This window comes from Nyctibius grandis, chromosome 6 (genome assembly GCF_013368605.1).
Source record: "Nyctibius grandis isolate bNycGra1 chromosome 6, bNycGra1.pri, whole genome shotgun sequence".
Classification (NCBI taxonomy): Eukaryota; Metazoa; Chordata; class Aves; order Nyctibiiformes; family Nyctibiidae; genus Nyctibius; species Nyctibius grandis.
In genome coordinates, this window is record NC_090663.1 from 14,790,696 (window position 1) to 14,808,111 (window position 17,416).

The 17,416-nt window shown below is 45.2% G+C and overlaps 1 protein-coding gene across 2 annotated transcripts in view; it reads left to right on the forward strand.

The window, feature by feature from the left end:
• Positions 1–264: 264 nt before the first annotated feature.
• STX18 (syntaxin 18) overlaps positions 265–17,416 on the forward strand; it is a 77,639-nt gene continuing 60,487 nt past the window's right edge. The window contains exon 1 of one of the 2 annotated variants that reach the window (XM_068403402.1): positions 265–476. In XM_068403402.1, the coding sequence (XP_068259503.1) occupies positions 315–476 (162 nt within the window). In that variant the 5' untranslated portion in view covers positions 265–314. The remainder of the gene's footprint in view (positions 477–17,416) is intronic. The other variant, XM_068403403.1, reaches the window with a different exon arrangement.

The window sequence follows — 17,416 nt, forward strand, 5'->3', positions numbered from 1 at the left end:
CCAGCGCTCCCGCCTCGGTCCGCACGCAGCCGGGCGCTGGTTGGGGCTGACAGGAGAGGAGCTGGGCAGGCCCAAGGCAAACGCTCCTCCCGAACGCGAGCACCGGCTGCCCGCAGCTGCCCGGGCGCGGCGTTGCGCACCCCGCAGGCCCCGCGGACGGCGGCAATGCATTAAACGCGGAGCGCACCGCGCGGTCGCGGCCTTCCCCGCACCCCTCCCCCGCAGGGCGGAACGCGCCGCGCGGGGCCGCGTTGCGCGGGGAAGCGTGCGCGGCGGCACCGGCGCCGGCCGGCGGCTGAGGGGGGTGGGCCGCTATGGCGGTGGACATCACCCTGCTCTTCAAGGCCAGCGTGAAGACGGTGAAGACCCGCAACAAGGCGCTGGGGGTGGCAGTGGGGGACAGCGCCAGGGATGAGCTGCTTAAGCGGAGCGCCGCCCGCTCCAAGAGCGACTTCACCAGCCGGGCCCGGGAGGTGGTGAGTGTGGCGGCGGGGAACCGGGCACCGGGGGGAGAACGAGCGAGCGGCAGCCGGGCCCGCCGGCGGCCTGTGCTTCACGGCGCCCGTCGGCGGCTCCGCCTGGGCGCCGCCGTGGGCAGCCCGCCCCCCTCACCCCGCCTCGGAGCGAGCCGCCACGTCCAGCTCTCCCCCGGGGCCCGGGGCGAGCGAGCAGGCCCCGGAGTCGCCCGCAAACCGCCCCGGGGCAGCTCTTTCCACACGGATGTGGGCTGGGAGGCGGGAGTGCGGCGGCTGATGTGGCGGCTGGGGAAGGCTCCGAGCCCGCCTGTCGCCCGCCTTCCTCCCGGCGCGGCTGCTCCCGGGCGGGGGCCCGCTCCGCGGCGGGGGCAGGCAGGGCCGTCGCGGGGGGCTCTGCTGGCCGCGTCCCCTCCCTGCGGGGGCTGGCGCTGCGGATCGTGCAGAACCCGCTTTCCTTGAGCCTGTGCCGCGGTCTGCGAGCATTCGCACGGGTGTTTCCTCATGGCAGTTGCCACGTAAGAGAATGCTTCCATAGCAAACACGAGCATAAGCGTTTGTAATGTTGCACTGTATATGTTGTCTTTACTTTTTTGTTTTATTTTCTGTCACACAGTGTGGCTGTAAAGTGCCTCTTTATACAAATTACATGTAAAAAGGTAATCAAAACATTTTAAGACTTGAAAAGGCAAGCACAGAGAAGTTATTACAGAGCTGAAGGGTGACCAGCATTAATAATAGTCCTCAGTCCACAGTCGTGCTGTAAAAACAAATTTGTTGCAGATTATTTTTCTCCATTCTGAGTAAATGGCAGGGGAAAAAAGTCTGATACCAAAGCAGGGTTTGAATAACACATGTTTAATAAGATACTGGAACATAGTTTGAAAAACTAAAAGAAGATGACTGCTCAGTACGCTCTCTGAGGAGACAGTCTCACAGAACACATATGCAAGTTTAGGGCTAAAAAAAGAATGCTCAAGTAACCTTGTTCTGTCATTTTCTAACTTGTGAATAGTTTAGTTTTCAAGCACAGATATTAATGTCACATTTCTGTGCTCATTGTACTTTTCCCAATTCTGAGAGAGAGTACTTAAAAACTAATGTGTTTGGTAACACTTGATGTTTGATGTTCAGTAGCTCAGTGATTGATTTGAGGCCTAAGCAGAGGGTGTCAAGTTGGGTACCTGTTAAAAAACCATATCATTATTAACCATTACAAAAAGCTGATTTAAGTGACTTGTCAGCTGTGAGTTCTATGGTAGGGATCTATCTGCAGTGATCACACCACTCTGTAAAACTACATTTGAAGTCTTTGTCCATGAGATCTACCTTTTTCCTCCCACTGCATCTCCTGATTTTAACTAAAGATATTCCATATTCTGCAGGGTTAGAGAGAACAGGCTCCTTCCGTCTTACTCCAGAACAGGGCAGCCTTTTTAATTTTTAACACAATTTGTTGTGTGTAAATTCCTAGAATTCTAAAAAGGATTGAGATTTTATCACAGGGCATCATGTTGACATTTATCTGCATCATCAACACGGCTGTAACTTTTAAATCTGATATTCAGAACTCCAGCACTTGGGCTGATGGTGAGAGCAGGTTGTTACCCTAAAAGGGTTTAGCACTAGACGGTGTTCGGATACTTTGCCAAAGTGTCTCACAGTTATTTGTGGTAGCAGAGGAAGCAAGAGGAAATCTGAGGTTTCTAGGTTCCATTCTAGGTACTCCTATAGCCACAGACTTCTGCTCATTCCCTGTGAAGCTTCTTACCTTCTGCCCCATTGCCTCCAGTACTGTCTCTGTTTGCACTTCAGTTCTTCCTTCTCAGTTTCAGTGTCTGTATTCCAAATAATTTATAGCCTCAGACTAAGATCACACCCACTTCTTCCTCCCTTCTAGTCTTTTCTCTCTCTTGCCTCCCTACCACCCATGGTCTCTTGCTTTTGCTTTCTCCCAGTTTTGGCTTTCTTTTTTAAGTTTTGTTCATATTCAAGCCTAGCCTCACCTTCATCTTCTCATTGCCTAGCCGTAGTCCTGTGCAGTGATGGCGTGCTATAGATACGTCCTTTCTTTCCTGCCTTAGTCCTTTGTTTCCCCCTATTCACAGCTACTATTTCCTGCTGGCCCCAGGCTTCTCTCTGAGCAACTTGTCCTTTTTTGAGTTTCTTTGGGACACTGTCCAGACAACAGAAAGAAAGATAAAGATGTGGATGAAAGTATCGTCTTGTTTAATTACAAGAGCTTCAAGTGGAGTAAACAGCTAATGCAAACGTGGATGAGCTGAATGGTCTGTCTGAGGGGGAGAATGGGTTTAAGTAATGGTACTTACATAAACAGTGACTTTGGAGAAGAAGCCAGGGCTAAAAATGTGTTGCTGAAGCACGTTTGAACGTGATTTCTTATCAACATGCTGATCAGTGAGTAGGAGTGAGATGGATCGGCTTTGCTCTGCTCCTGTAAGTCAGTTACATTTGTGACAACCTGCCAGACCAGAGGCTACCGTTTTAATGTGTGAATAAAACATTGAAACTGCAGCTAGAAGAATAAGCTTTGTAGTAAAATATGTTATGATTTTAATTGCTTGTTTCAGTGAAATACAGTTTGGTTTGATTATGTATGTGTCAGGCTCTCTCTCAAATAATTTCTTGTAGCCTTGCAATTAAAAATTTAGCTGCTTCTGCCAAGACTATGCAACTTAGGTTGCAAATGTAGTCTTTGATAGATGCATTAATTCTTTAACATATTTGTTTTTTAAAAGGCTCCCCAAAAGCTAGTGAAATCTTCCATGTCAACGTACAGTTTAATGTTTAATCTGAGGAACATATCAAATGGTTAACTGGTGTTGTCTTTAAAACGTCGTGAGAGACACTGGTCAAAATCCATATAGGATAACAGTGGAGACCCTGAATAACCTACGCCTAGTCACCACTTTCATTATGCCTTATTTGGTTGCAGAATAAAATAGAATAGTTTCACTTGGAAGGGACCTACAATGATCATCTAGTCCAACTGCCTGACCTCTTCAGGGCTGACCAAAAGTTAAAAGCATGTTATTAAGGGCATTGTCCAAATGCCTCTTAAACACTGACAGGCTTGGGGCATTGACCACCTCTCTAGGAAGCCTGTTCCAGTGTGTTTGACCACCTTCTCAATAAAGAAATGCTTCCTCATGTCCAGTCTGAACCTCCCCTAGTGCAGCTCTGAACCATTCCCATGTGTCCTGTCACTGGATCCCAGAAAGGAGAGCTCAGCACCTTCCTCTCCACTTCCCCTTCTCAGGAAACTGTGGAGAGCAGTGGGGTCACCCCTCAGCCTCCTCCAAAGTAGACAAACCCAGAGTCCTTAGTTGAAGATCTCCATTTGACATGCAAATATGGAAATATTGAAATGCTTATTATGCAGATTCTACGCACAGACCTACTTCTTTCAATGTTATATTCTGGGTGGGTTTGCGTAGCTTCTTGCAGGTAGAGCTGTGCTGACTTCACTTGTGCTCCAAGCTGCAGGAGCAGCAGCCAGCTCTGGTCCAAACATGTGGCAGCACAGCTGGAGCGTGGGGCTGGGTGGGTGCTTGGCCCTGCCTGGGGCAGCTGCACAGCTGTAGGATCAGAGTTGTCCTTTCTAGCCCATCCCACGGGGGTTTTGTATCACATTATTAATGTGTTTGAGCACTTGGCTGAACTGTATTAAACGATGTAACTCTCTCTGTCATACATAGTATGTTTTCTTCCTCCTTTTTCCCCCCAAAGGACTGTGAGTTGTGCTGTAGGATCTGAGGACTGCGGAAATGCTTATTTTTTTTTGGTCTTCGTTGTAGGCACACTCTTAAGTGATGTTTAAGAAGGAAGATTGAACATGCTTAGCATTTGGAGAACAAGCTGGCAAAGTTGTAATAGTTCCTTATTTTCTGTGAAATGTCATTTTTCTTTCCTAAGAACACTCTGTGTCTGCACAGTGGGCTTCTGCATTTATGGTGAAGTTTCATTGCACATGGGAGATACAACTATAAAGTCCTGTTTTACATTCTCAAATTTAACATGATTTTTTAGGTGGATTGAAGTAGGCTTGGAGAACATGAAATGCAAGAGCTTTGACTTGAGTCAATGATGTGTGTTAGTCACAAAAAATACTTCAACATTCTGTATTTTTGTTTTATCAAAGCTGACTTTTTATGCTCAGGTGTACTGTATTGCTGCAGTCTGTGGGGAGCTGATAAAGGTTTTTGTATTTGAGACTTCAGTAGGTAACACGAGGTTATCTAAAATCATTGTACTTTTAGTTGCAGAGACTGCTGTTTCTGGTGATGATGTTAAACTGTGACGAAATTGACCCATTTGCCTATGGACGCTCTTCCAATTCAAAGATGAGTGTTATGGCCATGAACTTCTGAAAGGATTTTCTTTGCCCCAGCTTTGACCCATCACTGTTTATTTGGTTTGGGTTTTTCTGGTCTGTCAGCTGCATTGTACAACCCTTGGGTTGTCTGATACGTAATGAAGGATGACTAACGCTGTATGTATGGTGAATGTTTTTGGCATCTCTCCACTTGTTCACCAGTTACATATTGACTAGGGCCGGGTAAGAATGTTTGTTGAGGGATTGCCTACAAGAAAGCTACAATAACAGTGACAGACTTCCCATTGCTTGCAATTTATAAGAGACTGTTAGAATTCATTATATATATATGTTAGTGCTTTTTTGGTCAGTTGAAACAAAAGCAGCAATTTTTTTTTTCCTTAGACTTTTACAGTGACACAGCCATTTAAAATGTAGTATACAGGGATATTAGAGTTTGCATTTGATCATACTTCTACAGGCTTACATAGTTGTGGTAGGTTGGCCCTGGCTGGTTACCTGGTGCCCACCAAAGCTGCTCCATCACTCCCCTCCTCAGCTGGACAGGGGAGAGAAAATATATTGAAAGGCTCACGGGTTGAGATAAGGACAGGGAGAGATCACTCACCAGTTACCGTCATGGGCAAAACAGACTTGATGTGGGGAAATTAGTTTAATTTATTACCAATCAAATCAGAGTAGGATAATGAGAAATAAAACCAGATCTTAAAAAACACCTTCCCCCCACTCATGCCTTCTTCCTGGGATCAGCTTCACTCCTGAATTCTTTGCCTCCTCCCCCACAGTGGTGCAGGGGGATGGGGAATGGGGGTTCTGGTCAGTTCATCACATGTCTCTGCTGCTCCTTCCTCCTCAGGGGGAGGACTCCTCACACTCACCCCTGCCTCCAGCGTGGGGTCCCTCCCACAGGAGACAATCCTCCATGAACTTCTTCAACGTGGGTCCTTCCCATGGGCTGCAGTTCTTAATGAACTGCTCCAGCGTGGATCCCTTCCACGGAGTGCAGTCCTTCAGGAACAGACTGCTCCAGCATGGGTCCCCCACAGGGTCACAAGTCCTGCCAGCAAACCTGATCCAGTGTGGGCTCCTCTCTCCATGGGGCTGCAGGTCCTGCCAGGAGCCTGCTCCAGCATGGGCTTCCCATGGGGTCACAGCCTCCTCTGGGCATCCGCCTGCTCCAGTGTGGGGTCTTCCAGGGGCTGCAGGTGGATATCTGCTCCACCATGGACCTCCATGGGCTGCAGGGGCACAGCCTGTCTCACCGTGGAAGAAGTCATTGCTAGGCCACTCTCCATCATCTTTGCTAAGTTGTGGGCAACGGGAGAGGTGCCTGAGGACTGGAGGAAAGTGAATGTCACTCCAGTCTTCAAAAAGGGCAAGAAGGAGGACCTGGGTAACTACAGACTGGTCAGCCTCACCTCCATCCCCGGAAAGGTAATGGAACAACTTGTCCTTGGTGCAGTCTCTAGGCACATCAAGGATAGGGGGATCATTAGGGGGCAGTCAACATGGCTTCACCAAGGGGAAGTCATGCTTAACCAACTTGATAGCCTTTTATGAGGACATAACCCGGTGGATAGATGATGGTAAAGCTGTGGATGTGGTCTATCTCGATTTCAGTAAAGCGTTTGACATGGTCTCCCACAGCATCCTCGCAGCTAAACTGAGGAAGTGTGGTCTAGATGATCGGGTAGTGAGGTGGATTGTGAACTGGCTGAAGGAAAGAAGCCAGAGAGTGGTGGTCAACGGGACAGAGTCTAGTTGGAGGCCTGTGTCTAGCGGAGTCCCTCAAGGGTCGGTACTGGGACCAGTACTATTCAATATATTCATTAATGACTTGGATGAGGGAATAGAGTGCACTGTCAGCAAGTTCGCTGATGACACAAAACTGGGAGGAGTGGCTGATGCGCCGGAAGGCTGCGCAGCCATTCAGAGAGACCTGGACAGGCTGGAGAGTTGGGCGGGGAGAAGTTTAATGAAATTTAACAAGGGCAAGTGTAGAGTCCTGCATCTGGGCAAGAACAACCCCATGTATGAGTACAAGTTGGGGGCAGACCTGTTGGAGAGCAGCGTAGGGGAAAGGGACCTGGGGGTCCTAGTGGATAGCAGGATGACCATGAGCCAGCAGTGTGCCCTTGTGGCCAAGAGGCCAATGGCATCCTGGGGTGTATTAGAAGGGGTGCGGTTAGCAGGTCAAGAGAGGTTCTCGTCCCCCTCTACTCTGCCCTGCTGAGGCCGCATCTGGAATATTGTGTCCAGTTCTGAGCCCCTCAGTTCAAGAAGGACAGGGAACTGCTAGAGAGAGAGTCCAGCGCAGAGCCACGAAGATGATTAAGGGGGTGGAACATCTCCCTTATGAGGAGAGGCTGAGGGAGCTGCGTCTCTTTAGCTTGGAGGAGACTGAGGGGTGACCTCATTAATGTTTATAAATATGTAAAGGGCAAGTGTCATGAGGATGGAGCCAGGCTCTTCTCAGTGACATCCCTTGACAGGACAAGGGGCAATGGGTGCAAGCTGGATCACAGGAGGTTCCACATAAACATGAGGAAAAACTTCTTTACGGTGAGGGTGACTGAACACTGGAACAGGCTGCCCAGAGAGGTTGTGGAGTCTCCTTCTCTGGAGACATTCAAAACCCGCCTGGACGTGTTCCTGTGTGATATGGTCTAGGCAATCCTGCCCCGGCAGGGGGATTGGACTAGATGATCTTTCGAGGTCCCTTCCAATCCCTAACATTCTGTGATTCTGTGAATGTCTGCTCTGCTGCCTGGAGCATCTCCTCCCCCTCTTTCTTCACTGACCTTGGTGTCTACAGGGTTGTTTCTCTCGCCTATTCTCACTCCTCTCTCCAGCTACAGTTGCTGTTGTGCAGCAACTTTTTTTCGCCTTCTTAACTGTGTTATCCCAGAGGTGCTGCCACCATCACTGATGGACTCGGCCTTGGCCAGTGGCGGGTCCGTCTTGGAGCCGGCTGGCGTTGGCTCTGTCGGACATGGGGGAAGCTTCCAGCAGCTTCTCACAGAAGCCACTTCTGTAACCACCCTGCTACCAAAACCTTGCCATGCAAACCCAATACGTTAGTTCCTTGATATGGTATCAGATTTGAGATTAAGCTGAGTTAATGAGCTAAGTGATAGCAGGATTTTAAGGGTTAGAGCAAAAGTATTTAAATTAAAAAAAATGGGATTGAAGTAAGTGCTTGGTGACAAACATAAGCAGTTCAGATGTAGCATAGGCCCAGTTTATGTGATGCTTGTTCACAGCTTTACCTGGTCTTAAACCTGCAGTTTTGGATATTGTAGAAGATAGTCAGTTTTGGAAGGTGTTTGGCTGTAGTACGGGGAAAACCGGGGGAGGCGCGCTCGCGGGTGCTGGGGAACGGTCTGGAGTAAACTTCACGATCTCAATGTGAGTATGGAAGCTTCTCGTTTATTAACAAAGAAAGCGGTAGTTATATAGGCTATGCATATGTTAATCGCGCGCCTCAATCGCACTTGTGATTGGTCCATAGGTTTACATATTCAGAGCCGTGACCACCCCCTCCCCTCCCGGACGTAGTTTTGCTTCCCGCGAAGCAGGCACCATGAGGTTCTTTGTTCTGCTCCGTGCAAGGGGAGTGCAAGGTCGCTAGCTCTGGGCTTAACCCTTGCTCAAAGCCTGGGTTGCTCAGACTGCTCAGTGACTGACACAGGATCGTGCCCCTTCTCACTCAACCAAACCTCTACAATTCCCCCTTCTTGTTTGTGAGCAAGCCAGGCCTGATTCACAAGTTTCATTAACGCTTTCTGCAAACAAGAAAATAAACATGGTAACATTAACAATATAACTGCAATCACAAGAACTCCTGTAAGAACCATTTTTACCAGTTCCATCACCCATCCGATCTCTCGGGGAGGTGTGGTTTTACTGATCGGCTCGGCACCCAAAGTGGTCCCTGGTCGGTGGCCACGCACATATATCCCCGGCCACTAAGGATCACTGGCACCGGTCCTTTCCACTCCCCTGTAGCAGGTTCCCGATAAATCACCTGTAACTGAGGTATAATGGTGTTGTTATTAAATTTCAACTGCTGGTGATGTACAACAACCGGTGGTTCTTCTCGGTCCCCTGTTAAACACAGAAAATTCAAAGTAAACAACACTTTATGCAACCGCGATGTTGGATCAGTATCTACCTCCTTCTGTCTCCTTAAATATTCCTTTATGGTTCTATGGGTGCGTTCGATGATCCCTTGACCTGTCGGGGAGTGTGGTATACCAGTAACATGTTTCACTCCCCAGCGTGTTAAAAATACACGAAACTTTTGGCTGGTGTATGCTGGCCCATTATCTGTTTTGATCTGTTCTGGCACCCCCATAATGGCAAAACACACCAACAAATGTTTACAAACCTGTTGCGCCTTTTCTCTGGACATTGCAGATGCCCAGATTAACCTCGAGAAGGTATCTACTGTGACATGTACATATTTTTGTCTCCCAAACTCTGGAATATGTGTTACATCCATCTGCCATAGCTCAAGTGCTGCCAAGCCCTTCGGGTTTACACCAATACCAATGCCTGGTCCCTGAGCCCGACACCTCGGACATGCTTGAACAATAGATTTTACCTCATTTTCTGTTATTCCAACACCCAAAAAGCTTCATCTTTATCGTGGCATTTGTAGTGGCATTGGTTGTAGCCCTGGGGGAGTTCCCCCTTTTTGTTTTGCCACTGACAAATGACACCACAAACCATATTTTCACTGTTAATTATAAGCAGAGACACAGGTAGTTCACGAATGTGTCGTGATGACCATGCAGTTTGTAATTTGGCGATGATTGACCGCAACGCGCTTTGTTGAGTCTCAGACAGCTGTATGGTGTCAGCAGGGTGTGATCGTCGCAGCAGTTCAGTGAGGGGGGCAATCTCGGTGTTCGAGATACCGACACAGTTACGGACCCACTGAATATCTCTGAGAAGTGTTTGTACATCCCTCAGGTTCTTCAAATCTGTATGTAGCTCCACCTTTTGAGGCCGGATTTGAGCATCCGAAATTGTCCATCCTAAGTATTTCCAGGGATCAGTTCGTTGAATCTTTTCTGGTGCAATCACGAGACCTTTCTCCGCCAACGTTGTTGTTAGTTTGTGGAGACTTTCTTCTGAAAAAGGATCAGCCTGACATAACAAAATATCATCCATATAATGATAGATGATAGTCTGTGGCCATAGCTGGCGCAATGGTTTCAGTGCCCATGCCACATAAAGCTGACATAACGTAGGTGAATTTTTCATGCCCTGCGGTAGAACTACCCATTCATACCTTTGAGCTGGTTCCGCTTTGTTGATAACAGGAACAGAAAAGGCAAACCTCATGGTGTCCTGAGGATGTAAAGATATGGTGAAAAAACAGTCCTTCAAGTCTACAATCAATATATGCCATCCTGCTGGTAACATGTTAGGTGATGGAATACCTCGTTGCAATGCTCCCATTGCTTGCATTTGCTCATTAATTTTCCGTAAATCATGTAATAATCTCCACTTTCCACTTTTCTTAGGGATGACAAAAATGGGTGTATTCCAAGGACTAACTGAGGGTTTGATATGTCCTGCTTTTAACTGTTCCTCCACCAGTCCCTTAGTAATCTGCAGTCGCTCTTCAGTCATAGGCCACCTCAAAGCAGTTGTAACATTAGGTTGGTCAATTTAAATACTGTGTCTCCCTGTTGGATATACACACTCTTTACACCCAAACATTAATGCATACAAAGCAACAAGGCATTGTTGAATAAATCAGCAACAAGTTAATTACTGCAACTTAGGCCCTATAACCAATTACACATGACTATAATTACTTCCCACATTCACATCCACAGTACTCCTCCACCATTTAACATCTCAACCAAAACCTTACACATGTAAAACATTCACTAACAGGCAAAAAAAGTACTAAACCTGTATATTTGGTATTGCTACAGCGTCTGATTTTACTCCATACTGTGTAGCTGCAGCTTTTGTTTGTTAAAGAATTTTCCAATCACGTGATTCCCATGCCGGGAATCGAACCCGGGCCGCCGGGGTGAAAACCGAGAAACCTAGCAGATAGACCACTTTCGCAACGGCGCTTGGCAATGTTCATTGACAGGGTGAAGGCGGGAGGGGCGGGTACTCCGGCGGCGCGGAGGGGAGGGGCCGGCCCCCCCCTCTCTGGACGCGGCTGAGCAGGGTGAGGGGCTGGCCACCCCTCCCCCTCCTGTTTCCGCTCCCTTTGCCATGCGGTCCCAGGAGCGCCGCGTGGTTCTTTGTTCGCAACCTCCTCCTCTAAATTCTTGCTGCGCCATTTCTCCCGGGAGTTCGCCGCTTCTACCGCCGTACGAACCTCAGCCACGGATGGCTTTATGTTTGCCGACATGCCCTTAACCGCCGGTAACCCGAAGAAACGAGCCAGAACCCCAGGTTTTTCTGTTTTAGCGGGGGGGATGGGCTCCGGCGGCGCCGGCCGCATCTCAGCAGCCGCGCGGGCGACCTCTCCTTCTGCCCTCATAGTTTTTAAAGTCTCTATCACGTTTTGCCAGAGTTCACGCACCTCCTTAATTTCTTCTTCCTCGGGGTCCCTCTCAACAGTCTTTTCCCACATAATGTCTCCCACTTCTTTCCATTCCTCCACAGAAAATACAAGCGCTGTGTCTTTAAAATGTCCCCAGCACTGGCCCAACTTTATCAGCTTAATTAGCTGTTTCTCCACTGTCTTGCTCCTTCTCTTAGAGAAGATATATGCAATCAGCACCACTGCAGCCTCTATTTCCATGGCTGCCCTTTTTCCAGTGTCTGCTCTGCCCTTTTGACCTGAACATCACCTGAACTCTGGGAGCTGGGTGGCCAACCCTTCCAGTGTCTGTTCTGCCCTATTTGACCCGAACATCACCGCTCCCAGCCGTCTTTTTCCCAACACCTCCTTTTCGCTGCTTACCGCAGTCTCGGAGAGAGCACGCCGAAGGGAACCATCCTCTGCTACCAGTTGTAGTACGGGGAAAAGCGGGGGAGGCGCGCTCGCAGGTGCTGGGGAACGGTCTGGAGTAAACTTCACGATCTCAATGTGAGTATGGAAGCTTCTCGTTTATTAACAAAGAAAGCAGTAGTTATACAGGCTATGCATATGTTAATCGCGCGCCCCGATCGCACTTGTGATTGGTCCATAGGTTTACATATTCAGAGCCGTGACCACCCCCTCCCCTCCCGGACGTAGTTTTGCTTCCCGCGAAGCAGGCACCATGAGGTTCTTTGTTCTGCTCCGTGCAAGGGGAGTGCAAGGTCGCTAGCTCTGGGCTTAACCCTTGCTCAAAGCCTGGGTTGCTCAGACTGCTCAGTGACTGACACAGGATCGTGCCCCTTCTCACTCAACCAAACCTCTACATTTGGCACTTGGACAAACTTAGGAAATCTGACTATTTAAGCCTTTCCTGTTGCTTTTTTATGGCAAGTATGAGCTATTGGGAATACTATCTGTGAAACGTGCTTCTTTCTTAGTTATTTGAAAATAATGAAGGAATGAGAACTTTTTATCACTGCTGACTGTTCAATATCTGTTGGAGAAATGGAACCAGGGCTGATACAGCCTATTAAGAGAAATAGCGATGAATTAACGGTCAAGCAGAATTTCATGGTGAGCTTGATTGTAGCCATGAATGAAATTTTGTGTTTTGCTAGGAAGATTCTCCTCTTCTTTAAGGTTTTGTGAAAAGCTAAAAAGTGAAGTGCTGGAGCATCATGATTTCTTCAAAAGCAATACCAGACATATCTGAAAAAATATCCCTGAGAATGGAAAATTTGAAAGGTTAAATGTTTCGATGTCTTTAAATACAAAATTTCAGAATGATCAAATGTCTGTGTTTGAAGCTGTTGAACGCATAAGGATGCCAGATTCATGAGGCTACAACATCTGTTGTTCATACAACTTCTGTGTATGGATTCTGTAGGATGATTAACTGATTCTTCAAAAAAGTTGTTATGATAGGCCAATATTCACATCAAAAATATGTTCAGCTGCTCTGTATAAATATGTAATGAGGAGGAAAAATCCCCACATAAAACTTGTCTCTAAAACTAGTTCTTGTGAAAGCCAGAACAAATGACATTGAATATAAATTTTAAGCAAACCTTTTAGTTACAAGGCCGCCTGACTTTCATAGTATGCTGCTCTGGCTACGCATAGGTTAGTGGTGGCTTTTTTGTTTGGTTGTTGTGGTGTTTGGTTTTGTTTTTTTTTTTTTATTTTATTTTACATACTCTCAGTAAAACAGCTTTTCATGCATATTTGCTAAGTCCAGCGTGTCTCATTGTTTGGATGCAGCCCATGTGATAATTCAAAATAGCATTGCTATTAAAAGAGATGGAGGGCTAATGTTTTGTCCTTGGTCCCGAACATGGGATCTTCCTGCGTACCTTTGCACAGTTTGGTATTTGGAGCATTCTCCTAGGAGAAAAAAGGGGTAGGGGTGTTTGATTATGGTGTTTATAATGGCTTAATCTTTGTCATTGTCAATGCATTAATAAAGGCTAAAAAAGCATGGGGAATGCCCAAACCAGTGGCTGGTGCCCCAAATCAACCATATAGGACCACCTTGGATAACATTACATAATTATTGACATAATACCATTAAAAGTGAGTGTTTTTAAACATACATACTTTCTGATCCCTTTCAGACTATTCAGGATTGTTTGAAGAGGTACCAAGAATAACATTCAGCCACGGAAACTGTGTGATGGGTCTGGTTACAGTATATAATCAGTAGCCAGTACACGGCGCTAATAGAGAAAGCCTGCACCCTCCCTGGAAAACTTCTAGGGGTTTACAAATAAAAAAAAGTTTGAAAAACAATAGCAGATGATTAGGTCTAGACTTCACACAAAGGATTCCTCGTGCTTAATACTATTTTATTATCCACAGGCTTTTCCGCTGCCCGCTTGCGGATATATAGTAGCTTTGGTGGTAGGCAGGTACCAATCTGCTGATGCAGGGAGTAACGCCATCCCTGTTCTAAAAGTAGAAGGCATATGAAAATAAAAATGCCAAGTACTAAACGTTTTATTGGAGTATGACAATAACTATTACGCTGCTGGTTCTGAGTCAAGTTAAGGTTGGTGTCTCCAGAATGTATCAAATTATATCTAAGCTTTTTAAAAGACCAAGAAATATCCAAAATAATGAAACAGCCAGCTTGCTATATTAACTTTTTACAGGATGGGACATATATTTGCCAGGTCTAGAATAGATCTGAATGGGGCTTAATCCTGAGAACTTCCATATCCGAGAGTGGTACCGCTAAAGTCCATGGCAGAACACAGATGGTGCATCAAAGACTGCATGGTCACGTAGTGAACTACTTCTGTTGTAGCTGAATAGCTGATACTAACCAGCGCTATGAGGGAAATGGCCAAAAATGGTTAAAATTATGTGCTTCAATGTTTTTTGTTTTATACGCAAACTAAAAAATTCTAACCTGATTTACTAAGGTTAGTTTATACGATCGTTTTGACTCTAATGATTACATAAGAGTAACTACCATGAGAGAATATTTGGATGCAAGGGAAATATGTATTGCTTATGGTATAGCCAATTGCAGTCTTTATTAGAAATTAATGACTGTGCCAAATTTTGGACAGGAAGGGATATTTCAGTTCACTTCTTAACTTCTAATGAGAGGTAAGTTCTAATAAATTGGGCCCATAGCTGAGGTCATTAGAATTAATTCTGACTTCTCCCACGTACTGTTATGGACAGTCACTTTTTTACTTGAAGTTCATCGATGGTGCTGCACTTTGTACTCGTTTACATGCACATGGGCTTCCCTCCTGCATTTTCTAGGCAGAAAATATGATTCTAAATTATACTTTTTCAAATGGGGAGTGACAGTGTAGTGCTTTCTAATATTTCAGATTTATCTCTTCCCTTTGCAAATTATGGTTAATGTTAGCTTTTTATTATGAGCATTTATTATTTTTACTTCTCATTTCTTTCATCCTTGATAGAGAAGAAATTTAGCCTGAGAGATGGAAGGGAAAGAAGTTGATAATTTTAATTAGTAGAGGAGAAACACATAAAAAGCTAGTTAAGGAAGTAGCAGGGTAAAGATTTTTTTTTTTTTTAAAAGATTTGTGGAGAGGAATGAAATGCTGACCTTGTTTAATGCAATAGGATTAAATGCCAAATCACTGATGTTCCCCATGTGATGCTTCTGGTTTTAGCAAAACTCACATCAGTAACAGTGGTGAGGTTATAGGTTGGCCTTGGGGGAAGAGTTATGAACTCTTACGTTTTGGGAAATGTCTGTGCAAATGTCTGTCGTTGTCCCCTCCTGCTTTGTTAGCTTGTTTTTAAGTACATTCTTAACTCCATGGGAATTGTTTTCTGAGTATAACTGAACAGCAGGATTGAAAGTTGACTTGGGAGACAACTTTCCTTCCTATTAGTTTTGTTTTGACTAACTGGACCTCATGTGGTGCTGAGGAGTCCCGAAGTATCTAAGGCTGCAGTTCCCAGTCTGAGGATGTTGTCTTCGTCCTCACCTCACCTCCTTCCAGGCTGGTTGTGGGAAGTTCTTTCCTGACTTAGAGTTGTTGGAGGAATGGTTACATCATGTAGCTGGTTGCTGTGAACTCTTTCCCAACTATGGTTGTCCATTAAACTGACAACTCCTGTGAGTTCTTGATTAGTTATCTTGCCACAAATAAGGGTAAAATTTATGGAAATTTGTAGTGTATATGGAAGTGGAAGAAAGCTGAGGTTTATCATGTATAGCTGCCGCGTTCTCTCAAACATAAGTTACATTAGCATGATATCTGAAGAAGAAGAAAGGCAGGGTAGGGGCAGGGTGGTGGGTCCTGTGGCATCCAAATAGCTGGAGAGGTACAATGGAAGAGAAAGACAACAGAAAGTGAGCAGGCTTAGCTGGAAGAAGATATAATGATGCAGGCTGGAGAAGAGACAGCCTAACATGAGAGGTAGAAATATGGGTTGAAAAAAGAAAAAGAATGAATACCAGGAAATTATATGGAGGTTATGATAGAATACATCTAAACAGGAAAGAAAGGAAGGGAAATGGAGGAAGGAAGAGCAAGATTGAAACTTAATACTCACCTCACAGGTTAGTGAATTTAATTGATGCATTTAGGCTTTTTACTGTTTCTCTGAGTTCTTTATCAAAGGTTTTGGAGCAAAACCAGCACATTTTGAGTACTTTGATACACAGCCATTGCCAGAAGCTTTGGGCTCTGTATTTATGTTTTTTAAAATAGAATCTCTTGTTTCAGGCAGAAATTAACTCAAAAATAAGCAGACTCAAAAGAATATCAGTGTGATTTGTTAGAGATTTAACTGTTGGGATTTATTTTTCCAGGTATTGGCAGTGAGGCCAAAATAAAGCTAATTTCTCTGGAAGTTAGTAACTTTAAGGTTCTGATTCTTCTCCTCCTCCTCTTTTTTTGAAAATAGGAGAAGTTTGGCAGATAGTAGCCCAGAGAAGAACTTACCCATGACTCTTCCCAGCATCCTGCAGTTCTCATTTTCTGTGTGCGTGGTGTATCCTACTTGTTAAGTTAGGTAGAGAGGGGTGGACTTGGATATTTGAAAAGTATTACTTTTGTTAGCTTCTGCTAATCTAGACTTGGACTAAGGAGTTTTGTTCTCTGTGACACTTAGCGATCAGAATTTTTGAGTCATCACACATGTTAATTGCTTTGAACTCTGAAGTGTATTGAAATATTAATAAAATGGGGAGATACTGTAATTTGGGATGGTACCTATGTTTCACATGGGTGATCAGCAAAAAAAGTTTAAACTCTCTTAATCTCAGGGAACAGCTATTTCAAAGCATAAAGATTTTGCAACTTCTCATAAAAATTGGTTACAAATCATTGCTTTCAACAAGTAGTACTGACACTTGTATTGTTGCTAATTTGGGCTGGTTTTGGTCATCAGGATTAGTTATTGCTGTAATGCTGAGCTGATTCCTTGTGATTTTTGGTATTGAGTGGATTAAGTTTTTGTGTGTTTCACCATAGACTAAAGGATATAACTTTTCAGTGAAAGATGATGTAACTGTATGCGCTGACTTTGAAACTTCAGACCACTATGCTTGAAAATATTTTTCAGACTGGCAAATATTAAAACCTGGTACAATAGCTTCAGCTGTGAAAGTAATTAAAAGGTGAAAACTGGAGATATGAATCGTTTCCAGCAATTTTGGGAAAATGTTCTTTAGTGTTGAAAATATTACAGTGTGATATAATTGCATGGAATTTTAAATGATGGATACTTGCTTGAAAATGTAAGTTTCCTGACTTCAGGGTGGTGTGTCAAAGCTTTCTGTCTGCCAGAAAATGACATTTTGTAGTGATCAGGTACCAGCCTTGGAGGTGTGTGTTGTCCCTTTTTACCCTTTCATTCTGACTGCCTTCCCTTTTGATGGAGAGTGGTGAGAGCAATAGAAAAGCGGATGTGCTGCATCTGCTCAAATTCAAATCCATTCCATTTCTGTAGGCATTGTCCAGCATTTGAAAAACAAACAAACACAACAAAAAACAGATACAGTTAAATGTAATCCAGCTTCCT